The sequence below is a fragment of the Ahaetulla prasina genome, chromosome 1 (genome assembly GCF_028640845.1).
Source record: "Ahaetulla prasina isolate Xishuangbanna chromosome 1, ASM2864084v1, whole genome shotgun sequence".
Lineage (NCBI taxonomy): Eukaryota > Metazoa > Chordata > Lepidosauria > Squamata > Colubridae > Ahaetulla > Ahaetulla prasina.
Window position 1 is genome coordinate 280,630,691 of NC_080539.1, and position 14,348 is coordinate 280,645,038.

General features: G+C 35.5%; 1 protein-coding gene across 1 annotated transcript in view; it reads left to right on the top strand.

Annotated features, from left to right (window-relative positions):
- The window catches only part of KIF18A (kinesin family member 18A), a 53,252-nt gene that overhangs the window by 5,000 nt on the left and 33,904 nt on the right, over nt 1-14,348 (top strand). The window contains exons 4-10 of the mRNA XM_058160910.1: nt 499-603; nt 4,924-5,034; nt 6,225-6,422; nt 9,676-9,852; nt 10,561-10,635; nt 10,876-10,985; nt 13,809-13,977. Coding sequence (XP_058016893.1) covers nt 499-603; nt 4,924-5,034; nt 6,225-6,422; nt 9,676-9,852; nt 10,561-10,635; nt 10,876-10,985; nt 13,809-13,977 — 945 coding nt within the window. The remainder of the gene's footprint in view (nt 1-498; nt 604-4,923; nt 5,035-6,224; nt 6,423-9,675; nt 9,853-10,560; nt 10,636-10,875; nt 10,986-13,808; nt 13,978-14,348) is intronic.

A 14,348-nucleotide genomic window follows, 5' to 3' on the forward strand; every position in this document is an offset into this window, starting at 1 on the left:
GATCAAGCATATAAATTCTTATAATAGGTTGCAATTTCTAAAGATTTCCTTTTAAGACATCGTACTACATTAAATTGTTATTTCACTGGGCAGAGGATTCTTCTGTACTACAAGGGTATTTAAATGTATTATTTAGATACAATTTCTCACATTTTCCAGTATTGCTTGCAGGCAAGGATGGAAGGATTAACTCAAATAATGGAATTGATGAACCCATTCAGTATTACACAATGACCTGCATATTCTCAGAGAGTTTAAGAATAACTTGATTTGTGACCATTCAATTCTTGACAACTGAAAACAGCCTAAAGCAGTGGTTTCCAATTATGGTTTGTGAGGTTACTCTAGTTAGTTCCTGACGTGAAAGCTGAAATAAAGTCTCCTTCTACCTCATGAGGTCACTAACTTTGCAAGTGTGCTATACAATGTTTATGCATTTCCCAAATTTTAAAATGCAAATGTGGTAGAGCTATCCAAATTAAAGACATTTTTCCGTAGGTCTACAATGAGCAGATACGTGACCTATTAGTAAATTCAGGATCATTGGCTGTTCGAGAAGATCCTCAAAAAGGAGTTTTGGTTCAAGGGCTAACCTTGCATCAGGTATGGACATTTGTATGTATGTGCCATTATTATCTTTTTTGTTGTTATTTAATTTTTTTCTATTAAATAACCATTTGAGTTAGCTAACAATGATTTTTTAAAAAAAAACGAATACAACCAACATTTGAAATGCAGTGATAGGTAGGTAGGTAGATAGATAGGTTTTTTAAAAAAAAAAGTTGAACAGAAGGATTAAAACTAGACAGTAAACCAAATTAATTCAGGAAAGCTAGCCTTCATCTTAAATTAAAAGCACTGTAGTTAAAATTTGATTGGAACGGGGATTTCCACAAAATGGGAACAGACATTAAAGGTCCTACTTTAGATCAGTGCTTCCAACCTTTTTGCTCTCAGGACCGCTTCTCATTTTTAAAAATAATAGAGCTTTTGTTTGTAAGGATTATATTTATCAATATTTGCTGTATTAAAAACTAAAGTGGATGCATTTATAGAATATTTATGAGCCGTGGTGGCAGCGTGGTTAAAATGCAGTACTGCAGGCTACTTCTGCTGACTGACTGCAGTTCGGCAATTCGATCCTTACCTGCTCAAGGTTGACTCAGCCTTCCATCTTTCTGAGGTTGGTAAAGTGAGGACCCAGATTGTTGGCGGAAATATGCTGACTCTGTAAACCATTTAGAGAGAGCCATTGCTATCATGTAAAAATAACATTATTAAGCCCATTAAATATTGGCATAAGCCAAATCGTTTTCAAGAAAACCCTATATTTTTTTAAAAAAAGTAATGAGAAGATTGACTTCATTTTAAATCTTTACAAATATCTTTAATATTTGGTAAATAATTTTGATTTTGGAACTTCAGAGATTTTGGGGACACCTCTACAAGTCGTTGGATCATGCCTTAAAAAACCCTGCTTTAGATTCACCCATAGTATCTGGAATTAATGTATTATGTAACACATGTGGATTGTGAATCACACTTTATTGTTTAGTTTTTGTATGATGGGAACATTGGAGCTTTTCCAATAAACCATATCTAAATAAGCCACTGCTAATGGATCATGAAATGTATATTTGATATAAAACTCATTTTGTGGAGGTGGGTAAGGATCAAAAAGAAGGAGATGTTTATTGATTTATTTTTGCAATATTTCATTTTCATAATTCTTGCATAAAATGAATATTTGGTTTATTTGTGGATATGTGCAATGAATGTCTTAAGGGGTCAGCGTTGCTTAAAATAAACACAAAGATGAAATTTGGGAATCAAATTCTCCCTGACTGCCTGGACTCCCAAACAAAGCAGCACTCAGCTCCATTAGTATTTCCTGGAAATACTGTTTTTAGTCTATATAGGGAATTTGAAAAAGCTTTCTATAAGAATATTGTGACAAGCTACTTCTATCTTGCAATCTAATAAAATTACATGTATGTTCCCATAAAATCAGCACAAGAAACACATTCACTTTGAAGGAGACTTCACATTTAAGTATGTCCTGAGTCATATTGTACATGTGCGTAATTTATTTCGAAAATCACAAGTTACTTAAATAGTAATCAATGCATTTGGAGGAAGGAAATAAACAATTACCACAATACCTTCTAACAACATTTGAAAGACTAATGGACTTCTAAGTGGCTTGTTAACAAAATGGTTGCTATAAGGCAATTATTTAGAGCTGACAAAAGAAAACTGAAGAGTTTGGCTTTTATAATTAAATCATTAATTGCAAAACTTGGTTGTTAAACTTTTTAAGTAATCAAGAATAGCTTTAAATTGTAGTGCTAGTCTTATATTTCTGTTTATATTTTTGATCTGTCCCCTCATTTCTTTTCCACTCCTGCGCCGCTGCTCCTTTTTTTTCTGTTGCTTTGTGCTATTGTCACCCTATTGTGCCGTAATTTCTACAGTCAGACCTCTGAAGAAAATTGGCAATGGATTCACAACAGAGAAATATGTCTTCCAATAATTTTTGTCTACTACTGAGGCTATTGCATATCAATCAAATTCCCAAAGGCCTACCTTTAATAGGTGTACAACTTTATTAATAATTTTAATTGCAACAGTGCTCAAGTGATGATATTGTAGAAAGTTAGCACCCACCCCCTCCTAGAAGAATGAAATATTCTAGGAAATATTAAAAAGGCAGAATATTACACCTCCCTGGATGGAAAAGGAGAAATATGCTCTTCAGCAGCAGCCCCCACTTTGCTAATAGCCCCAGAAAGAATGATGCCAACAAGAATGAAAGAATGATGCCAACAATGATGACTACAAGACAAAAGGTTGGGCCAGCTTATCTACAACACAAAAGACCTTCACCCTCTGGACATAATAGGATTAACCCTCTACCCATCTCACCACATGGCACCTGGGAAGATTACATCACTCAGCAAGATTCAACCAAGTCTGGGACTCAAGACAATTTACAAAGTTTCCCCTGCATGTGCTCATGGGCATCTGACATTTCTCAGAATACATTTCTTTCACAGGAACAGGAAGCAAGTTCAAAGTCCAAGAGGGGGTATAAATACATATCACTTTCCACTCTATGTGGTCAGCTACCCAGGACTTCAAACCCTGTGGTCCTGTCCACCATTAAGCCATCTTTCCTAGCAGTCTTCATGTTTCCAGTGTCTCCCCACTTGGAACTGAACCTAGATGGACATTTCTTCCAACAATTTAATATGCAAAAAATTGAGGGGTTATACAATTCTAATGTTTAATCATCTTGTATTCTTAAAAGTATACCAGATGTACAGCTGTTGATTTTAATGGAATATAGTGTAGAAATAAGCTATTTTTGCCTTCATGCAATGTAGGGAAGATTTGGAAAGTACCTAGATTCAAAGGTATGTCCAGTTCCAAACATTTACACTTATCTCTATCCAACCAACTCAGCCAAAGTTTGTTCCTTTGTTTCAGGCTGTTTGGGCCGTTTTATCCCTTCACAAAAACAAAACAAAAACCATACTGGATTTTTCAGAAACCTGACAAGTTCAGTTGCCAATTTCTGCTAGAATTGGAGAAGCCAGGTTTTGGTGGTGTGACTTTGATTAATCCATCACAGTCCCTTCAGGGTATTGATGATGCCCACTTCTGTATACCTCCAAAACTTTTGCATACTATTTGGTGTAGAAAGAAAGCCTATAAGGCACCAGGTTAGACTGAGCTCTAGCCTTCTTTAGGCCTAAACCAGTTCACTGTCCATTAAGCCAGTCGTTCTTTTTCAATCCTAGGAAGGAGACAATGGCAAACCACTTCCGAAAATGTAACCAAGAAAACTGCAAGGACTTATCTATGTAGCTGTTAGAATTCAAGCTGACAAGACCTCCTCCCCACGCCCACGCCCCCCCACACACACACAAAAACCATCATTGACAATAAATTTGTTGGTCATTTTGTGTGTAGGTCCTAGGAGACAAAAAGGAAACTTGAAAATAGTTCAGGAATAAAAAATGGTGCCTTCTTCAGAAAGTTGGTCTAGAGGCAGAAAATTTCTATGGAACAGAAAGCAACAATATGAATATGTATAATGGAGCTAAGATGGGCAGATTTTTTTGAAGAAAATATTTTTGGGGGAGAAAGTTAGAAACCAGACTGAAGACTCAGTTGCATAGGTGATATTATTTCGACAGAAATGAGAAGGTCAGGTTTATTCCAAAACACCTTTTCTCCAATGAAACAAGTTAGACTTTTCTTCCTTGCCCGCCGCTAGTGAATGCATGCTGATCATGTCAAATTTTGCTTCTGCTTTTTAGGGAGTGGCTGTGATCGATTCTTCTGAAAATAGAACACTAAATCAATACTGTAAATTTGAGACACTGGAATGAGAAACTTGCTATGAATTGACGTAATTATTTTTTATGATTTATTTTGTATGCTTTTGTCCCCTGTAAATGTTTAATTCTGGAACTCTGAATGCTCTTATTATTCATCTGCTTTAAGATGAATTATAGGCAACCTTTGATCTGATGTAAACACCTAGCTGGTCAGAATGAGTTACTGGTTTTAAACAATCGATACAGGACGAGCTGTATTAGTCTGTGATAGCCAAAAGTCTGATTTTGGAGGAAACTTTTTTTTTCCTGTCTGTTCCCTTTGAATATTATGCAAATTATTTTTGCACATCATCTTTGGGCAGATATTGATGCTTGTGATACACTAAGAGAAGCTGGTTTGATAAGAGATATCGTCTTACTTCCTTTGTATTATTCATCCCCTGAGATAAGACGGCAACTGGTTCACTAAATTATAAAGTTTAAATTATTATTGGTAACTTTTGATAATAAAACTCCGTGATTTAAATCATGTAAAGATTTACTAATTTCACTGGGTTTTTTCCTCAATCCTTGATAGCCCAAATCTGCAGACGAGATCTTGCAAATGTTGGATTATGGAAACAAAAACAGAACACAACATCCTACTGATGTGAATGCCACCTCATCTCGATCCCATGCTGTCTTTCAGGTAAGGTGAAACGGTAGATAAGGTGTCTGAGGATCTTAGATAACCTTTGATGCTTTGTGTAAAAGATAGAAAGAACTCTCAGATTGTGGCATGCCATTCATAATAGCTTTGAATTGGGAAGAAAGTTCCAGCTTGCAGACATACAGTGCCTACTTTAAATCCTTTGTACTAAATAGCCTTCAAGAGAAGAACTCTTCAATAAAGTGTTGCAGCTGCTTGTAAAAATAAATGTCACGTGTACTGACATTAGAACAACATGATTTTGCAAACTGATTTTTCCCTGTCCATTACTTTTAATAAGTGTGGTTTGAGTTAAAAGCAGCTGGATCCTATACATGTTTATTCCTGTAGAATTCCCATTGATTTCAGTTGCTTTCATTGCTTGGGAATCCTAGTCCACAGGATTGGAGCCAAAAGGCTTTCCAAGAAAATGTCACAATAAAAAAAGCAAGCTTTCCAAACGTGCTGTCCAACTTTAAACTCGTGATTTTATAGTACATGTGCTGCATTTAATTGTATTGAGTAGTCATGAGTGGTACATGAGACAAAAACGCAAGAAAATTTAATAAAGTTCATTTTCCAAAAAGCGATTTAATCTCAGGAATATCATCTAACATGAATCTTAATTCTTTTAAATACTTACATCTCTCAATCTTTGAATGATTATATAACACCGGACTTCCAACTCTTGGATCAAGGAAAGCTTAAGTGTGTATGCTGTAATCAGTAATTTCTCCCTTCTAAATTGATGTATATGTTATTACAGGTAGTCCTATACTTACAACCACAAAAGAGCCCAAAATTTCTGTTGCTAAGTGAGACATTTTTTAAGTGAGTTTTGCCTCATGTTGCAATCTTTTTTGCCATAGTTGTTAAGTGTACCCCTGAAGTTGTTAAGTTACTAACATGGTTGTCAAGAGAATGTGGATTCCTTACTGATTCTGCTTCTCAGAAGGTCTCCACATGACATAAATATGAATCAGTTGCAAAGCTTCTGAATTTGGATCATGCAACCATGGGGATACTGCAACAGTCATAAGGGTGAAAAACGGTCACAAGTCACCTTTTTCAGTGCTGTTGTAACTTTGAACGGTCACTAAATGAACTGTTGTAAGTCAAGGGCTACCTATATTTGGAACCTTGCTAAATTGCATTTTCTTCTGGTTTTTGTTGTTTGTTTGTTTGTTTAGATTTATTTAAGGCAACAAGATAAAACTGCAAGTATCAGCCAAAATGTCCGTATTGCCAAAATGTGTCTCATTGACCTGGCTGGATCCGAACGTGCCAGTGCCACAAAGGCCAAAGGAGCTGTCTTTAGAGAAGGAGCAAATATCAATCGGTCACTGCTTGCTCTTGGCAATGTTATTAATGCCCTCGCAGATCCAAAGGTCAGTAATAACTTCCTTCCAATCCCCAGCATTGTTTCTATTAGATTTCACATTGGTCAGTATGTGATATGCTGCACAATCCTATGTCTCTTTATTCATTGGGGTTGTAGTTGTTTGCATGCTACATATTTGAGAGGGTCTAGGCATCTAGGCACTGTCTACTTTCGACAGCGGAGTTTCCTTATGCCTATTCAAAGAGAGAACTGATGACATCTATCATTATTGTATCTGGAAATGTGCTCTCGTTTTTTATTTAGTTGAGAAGGCTGAGCTGAAAAAAATAACTAGCATAGGATGACAACTAAAAGGACATTTTCCCATGTCCTGGAAGGAATTCCCCAAATTAGTTCCAAACCACACACCATTTTTACCAGACGTACATCCTGATTGTCACATATTTGCAAAGAGAAGGAAGGTTGATTATATATATCTGGGCCAGAGGTTTTCTTTATGCCAACATATGCGGACACAGGACAACCCCAGGAGCATAATCTAGCATACAGAGATTAATTTACATTGCCTCTCTTCACAGTGAATCTTGTTGCAATTTTATTTATAATGCTAATTGTTCTATTAGCATTTGTAATTCACATTTTTGAGGCAAGGCAAACCTGGGTATATCCTTTTTGCAAGCAATGTTTTGGAAAAGCAGGAAAGGGACGGGAGAAACATCTTTTTGAACTGTTAAAGCCTCTTTTCCCAGGCACACACAGTTGGTTTTAAATTGTTCCTGACTGTTCATGCCCTTTGCTGAGAAAAATACAAAATAAAGTAATAGGCAGCATTATAATAATGTGATTTTTTAAAAAAATGATCAAATTCTTTAAAAATAAAATAAAAATGATAAAAGCAGCCTCTGGAGGGAGATCTAAAATGATATAAATATTGTACTAAGGCACAGCTAATTAAGAATGTGTCTAATCAAGTCTGGAAACTTTCTTTTAGGATAAGAAGTTTTAAAGTCAATTTTTCAAATGAATTACTAGTAGGCGTAGGCAGGCAGATCTGAACACTCCCATAAGCAGGCCGCCCAAAAGAAGTCTACAGAAAAGTAGCAAATTTATCAAGTCAGGTCAGATTGGTCAGGAGACACAGAAGGTAACTACCAATCAAAGTCCAAGTTAATCAAGTAAGTCTGGATATTAAACCACAGAATGGCAAGACAGGTAGGTAGGTACATAATTTCCAATAATTTGATCAGGACATTTTATATATACACATAGACACACTTTGGAGAGCCAAGTTCCTTTAAACTTGACCCGCACCCATTACTTCAGAGAAGTTGGGCCAGATAGCCCTGCATTTCAAGGCTGTTTATCTTGCTGGGTTTCCACACGATGGCACTATCACTCTCTAAAATTTATGTCTTGCAGTTCTGGTTGGCACACTGCCTATGTTGTTGGAAAGGGATCTGGTGTAGGTTGTATACCAAGATTTAGTTCTCTACCTCTGGGCACCAAGCTTCCACATTTCCCGCCCACCCCCCAAATCTGAGCTGGACATCTATGATTTCAGTTTCCAACATCCAGGCCTGGCTGATGGGAGACACAGTCCAACACAGCTGGAGTACCATGTCTAAATTATTTGTTAACAATAAAAATGTTTATTAATGAAAGCACACTATTGAAGCAATTCAGAAAAAAAATGCTGTAGTTCAAAATTATGACCAAGAATAAAAGCTAATATACTGTCAGATATATCTATAACTATCCCCGCCGCCTAGAACGGGCCGAAAATGGGGCACGTGGAGGCAGCAATAAGTGGCAATGGGCGACGGCAATCCCCGCAGCCTGGAACATTTGATAAGCTATATTCTAAGCACCAATCAGCCGCTTCTGCTAAGTCAGGCTGTGCTGAAGCTGACCTTGCTGTTTGCTGAAAGAAGGCAAATTGCTGGGAGGTAGAGGCAGATTTTTTCTTGTTTTCCTCCCCAAAAGCTAGGTGTGTCTTATAATCCGAAAAATAGGGTAATTTGCCTTAATTTACAGGATTATTATAAGACAATTTATCATTTGACAACCTTTAAATTAAGATATTTTATGGGAAATATAGTTGTTCATGTTGGAGTGCTTGAAACCAGTTAATTACCTACATTATGACAAAAATTCTAAATATTGTGGAGATAAAGGCTGAGAAGTTTAATGTTTAATCCCAAAAAATGCCATTAAAACTTATTTTAATGAATCTAGTGACAAAGTCACAAAACATATATTAGTGCTGTTATGACTGTTCTTTTCATATACAGAATTAATTAACAAAATTGAGGTAGAACTATTAACAATTAGGGAGATAAAAAATTGCCAACAGTAGAATAAAATCCTTCATTTAATAGAAATTATTAACAAAAATGCACAATTATAATAGAGAAATCTAATGTATGTCACGATTTAAATAAATAATTTTGCTATCAATTATTATAATAGACTGTTTAATAATTGTATTTGAAGAAGCTTTGGGCACCCCACGTCGTATGATCGAATTACTGATGTGACTTTATTGAAGTGCAGTTTAGTTATCTGCAATACACGACTTTTGTTTGCACACATATTTCCATGGAAACTAGAAACTAGAATTTGTTTTTAAAATGTATACAGTCATTCATCTTTCAACCAACGTTGGGTGATTTCTAATGAATGCTGATAGTGCAAGGTTGCTGTTCACATGGAAGTTTTTATGTGTAAACCGCATCAGTTGCCCTGCCCCCACGGACAACTAGCAGTTTAGTGACATCACAGCTACAAGACATTCACCATTCTTCACATATTCAGGTCTACTTGGAAATATATCAGGACTATTGTGAAAACTGGAATTATGATTTTGTAGCTGATGTGTCCAGTAGTTGTTACAAATATGTTGTAGACCCATTTTAGTCCTCCACTCATTACAGATTGCTGCTGTAATTTTCCTCTATAATTAACAATAGGGAAAGAAATAGAGAAGTAGCTGTTGTTGACTTTTACTATAGAAAGACCCAGGAAGAGAAGAGTGCTGGAAGAGTAGGTGGACTTACTGGTTCCATCCTAACATTTTTCATTTCAAGAATTTAGGAATATAACTTATTAACTTTTGATTTAATTAGAATGGTGAGGATCAGCCAGGTGTTGTGAACAAGCAAATTTTTTCAAGATTTTATCACCTACTGCAAAATGTGCAATATGGAACAGCTGTTCGACGTAGGTCTTGGTCTAAAGCTATAGTAATCTTAGCAAGCTATTAAACACTTCATGTCTTGTGCTGGTTTGTTTTTTCCCAGAAAAAGAATCAGCATATTCCCTATCGGAATAGTAAGCTTACTCGTTTACTAAAAGACTCTCTTGGAGGAAATTGTCGCACTATCATTATAGCTGCTATTAGTCCTTCCTCTTTGTTCTTTGATGACACATACAACACTCTTAAATATGCCAACCGAGCCAAAGACATCAAATCCTCAGTAAGTAAACGCTGTTTCAAAATTCTTCATTTATAATAGCAACTTATGTACATTTTTATGCGCCCGGATGAATATATCCTTTTTGCTTCTTATTTTAAAATAGCACAGCAGTCAACTTGAAACGTTTATTTGCTAGAGCTTATATGCCACTCTATTCCCAAAGGACTTACAGATATGAGAAGGTTCAAAGCAAGTAAAATAATAATGTCTAATTAAATTAGTTAAATAGCCCTGGTAATCAGGGAAAAATTGGGAGAGAGGGCTTCTTAACAGGAAGCATCCACTCCTCATAACAATTTGTCCAATGAGTCTCTAGAAAAACTACTTTTAACAGTTCTTCCGTTCCTCCTTTTTCTGATTGTCCATTCTTTCCTTCCACCATAATATCCAAATAGTTCCTTGACATTCAAGATTCCACTTGATTTCTTCTCCACCACCCACACAATGCAGTACTCTGCCTTTCCAAAGAATTTATTCAATTCTGTGGGCAACTGGATTTGGCCACCTGTATTTTGTGCTTTTTTTTTTTTTTCACTTTCTTTCTAAGGGTTGGCTGGTTTTAAGAGAAGTTTACCAAGAATTCCTTTAATTACTGCTGTGTAATAACTAAGTAATAACTTTGAAGAAGCACTGATAGAAAAGGTGAATGTACCAACAACATCACAATTAATAAAGAAGATACTAATTTTTTTATCCATTCCTCCACAGATAAAGAGCAATGTTGTAAGTCTAGATAGCCATATAAGTCAATATGTTAAGATCTGTGAACAACAAAAGAAAGAGGTATGCCTGCTTTTATTGTTGTTAATTATTAGTAGTATTTTTAAAAAATGTAGGAATAAAGAATTAAGTATTGATGCTAATTATTATGCATTAAAATCACTATTGTACCTCAACACTGAAGAAAAACAGGTGTCAGAAGTATAATATTAGAAGCTTTAAAAATTGTTTTACAAATATAAAATTAAAAAAGACAATGTGGGCCAAGTTCCTCCATTTTTATAAAACTACTTACTGTTTCAGATTTTAATGCTGAAAGAGAAACTGAAAGCCTACGAAATGGGAAAAATATCTGTTCCCAGTAATCAAGATACAGCAATAAGTACAAATCAGCAGCAAATTGAAATATCAAGGTAGTATTTATGATTATTTCTTTTTTAGATGTACAGTTTTTATACAGCTCATGCTTACATGTTTTCCTGGGAAAATGAAGCATATAAATGCATCTTTTGTTTCAATCTTTGTTCCTGAACAGCACAGTAATGTGCCTGGCTATTCTATAAAACAGAAGCCTCATCTTATACCAGGATATGTAGTGCTGGCTATGAGATTGGCTGGGTTTAAAGATGGGCGGGACCAATTAATGGAAGTTGTGAGGATCAATGGCTATTAGCCTTGATGCATGTGTGACTGTCTCCGAAGGCCCTATACTAGGAGCGTACTGGGCAGCTGTGCAGTTTGTGATAACAGAATGCTGGACTTGCTTGGACAGGTGTCCAATCCATTGGATCACTGTTTACGTTCTTACGTTAACCCATTTTTCTGTAGTACTAATTGGTGATTCCATCATTACCCAAGACTTCATTTCCCAAGTTTGCAGGAGAAGGCATACCAAGCTGCTACTCACTAAATATCACCTAAACTCTAGATTCACACCACATAAAGAAGCTGCAATGTAGTTGGCTATCGTAGCTTTAGCATATTGTGCAAATTGTGCAAACCATTACCACTGTTTTTCTTGATTGCATTAATAACATAAAGTTCATTATTTCCAATGCTCACTTGGTGGTATAGATTGAATCTCTGTCCCAGAGACTAACAGGCCCCTGTTTGGCAATTTCAGTGGTTTGAACCAATATGATTCCTTATTCAAACAGTTACATTGCCAGGATTAATTTTGTTAATTATGGGAATATGGGACACCATTTTCTCCGATAGATTCTTCACACATGTTGCCCGTTTCTATTCTTGGGGTTTAGGACTCCCTTTCAAGGAATTTTTATCTTTTCCTTTTTATCAATTTTGATCACATTGTAAATATCTTTCTTTATAGGAAGGCTATTGCACTTAATTCTGGTGAAAATAATTTTAATGGTTTATTTGATTAATACACTAGTATTCTTTTCTTTTGTTTGTGTATGGATTATAATGTTTCAATATTTAATATTCTTTAATTGCTGTAGCCTGTTCTGAGGAAAAATGTAACTGTGTTTTTAAAAGACAATCCTTTGAATTGCTAGAAATCTAATGGAAAAAGTAGTAGCAGAAATTCACAAGGAAAATAAGCTAGTAAATTCAAGGCCAGGCTTTTTGAGGGATTAAAAATACGACTTCTTCCAAAAAAAATTTTTCAGTCAGAATTCAAAATTCTTCTTTTAGCCAGGCATAGAAACATAATTTTATGTGTTAACAGCAACATGTTGTGCCTATTTTTTTTCCAATTTTTTAAAAAATAGTTATTTCAAAGTGGGAGTTTTTAAAATGCCATAATAGAGATTGTGCGTGGGTGATTTTACTATTAAAAGAAATAATCAAAGACTTCTTTAAAAAAAGATAAAAATACATTAGAAAATTATGTAGGGTAAAACTGTATATAATGAGGCAACTTTTGTCACTTTTTTCTGGCTAATAAACACATTAAGTAGTAATTTTATACTTAGTTATATTTCTAAGATGTTTTAACTAGAGCTGTGGTAACTCCATATATAAAAATAATCCCAAAGGGGGATCATAGGAACTAATTATTATGTGTGAAACATCTCAGTTTTTACAATAAAACCTTCCCATGGTAACCAGCATTTTAATACTCCACTTAAAGGGTCTTTAACCTTTCTGTTAAAAACAGTTAATAAAGACAGAACTGTTAAAACATAATAAATCAAAGTTCTTAAATGTTTGGGACTTTTTTTCTTCAATCAGCTGTGAGTTCTTAGAACTTTTACATTCACTACTTTGCTTTCTTATAAATGGTGACTGCACAGTAGTCCCATCTTTAAATCCATGGTTTATCTTTATGGCAGTCATATGGCCTTGGTATAATATTCCAAGGATCAGTGCACTAGTTGGATTTCCACCTCAGAAAGGAAAATTCAGGCTTAAATTATTCCTTTAGATTCCCTCTCAGACTTGAAGGCTGGAGTTTACCAACATCAGAAACCTTAATTTTGGAAACCCCCCAAATGAGGTATGATGAGAGAGCAGGCTGGCAAGCCTGAAGGTACATTATGTAAATTATTTTTTTCCATCACACCCTACATGACCTGGCCAAATGTATTTCATTATATGCAATGAGGAGATACTCCCACTCGTCAATAAAAGAAGAGACTTCCATTAGTTTCAGCCAGCAGGATTGCTGCAGGAACAACTTTAGTGTACACCAAAATAGAAAATTAGATTGCTCTTTCATTTTAAAAAATTTTATAACTATTATCCATTTTTTTCACCTTCAAGAAGGTAACTCCTAGAAGGAAAAGTGTGATATATAGCACATTCACCTTCAGTTATATTATCCGGCCCTGAAGAGAATCTTTTAAGACTTTAATCCTCAAAAACAATTACTTGAGGATTTTCATTTGCAGTTTCATACCTTACATAATTTCCAACTTTAAAAAATTGAATGGTCTTCATAGGCTGGGTGGGCGTTATTTGAAAAAGTCTCAATAGCTGACAGTAGGTTCTTAATATTAAGTTAGAAAGATTATGAAAGAAATGGCTTGTTAGCCTTGAATAGATGTCAAAAGTGGTAATTAATACTTGATCTTCATTGTATACTCCTGAGAAAACAAGTGTCTGCCTGAAACTTGGAGATTTTATTATATATCACAATGATATTAGCCAAGGATTTTTTAACCAAAACCTTTTTTTAGAAACTGCAGAAGGTGTAATGCAATTTCTTTGTTTCCCCAAATATGTGCTATTTCTATAACTAGTTTCATTGATATAAATGTTTGGGACAGGTTAAAAGAAATTTTGAAGTGTGTGTTTGCAAATCGAGAGGAAATCAGGAAAGAGTTCCTCAAGCTTGACTTACAACTAAAAGAAAATGTCCTTAAAACACATTATCAGAAACATTGCCATGAACAAGTTGAAATAGTATGTTCCTGCTCACCAGAGAGATTGGAAAAGGTAAGCAATTTATACAACAAATCTGCTATATTTCTATGTTTTTGAAAGGTTACTATATTTAATGTTGGAGAGTTTGGTGTAGTGGTTAAGGCATCAGGCTGGAAACTGGGAGGCTGTGAGTTCTAGTTCCACTTAGGCACAAAGCTGACTGGGTGACGCTGGGCCTGTTACACTCTTTCAACAATAGCACTTAGACTTATATACCACTTCACGGTGCTTTACAGCCCTCTCTAAGCTGTTTACAGAGTCAGCATATTGCCCCCAACAATCTGGGTCCTCATTTTACCAACCTTGAAAGGATGGAAGGCTGAGTCAACCTTGAGCTGGTGAGACTTGAACTGCCGAACTGCTGACAGCTGGCAATCAGCAGA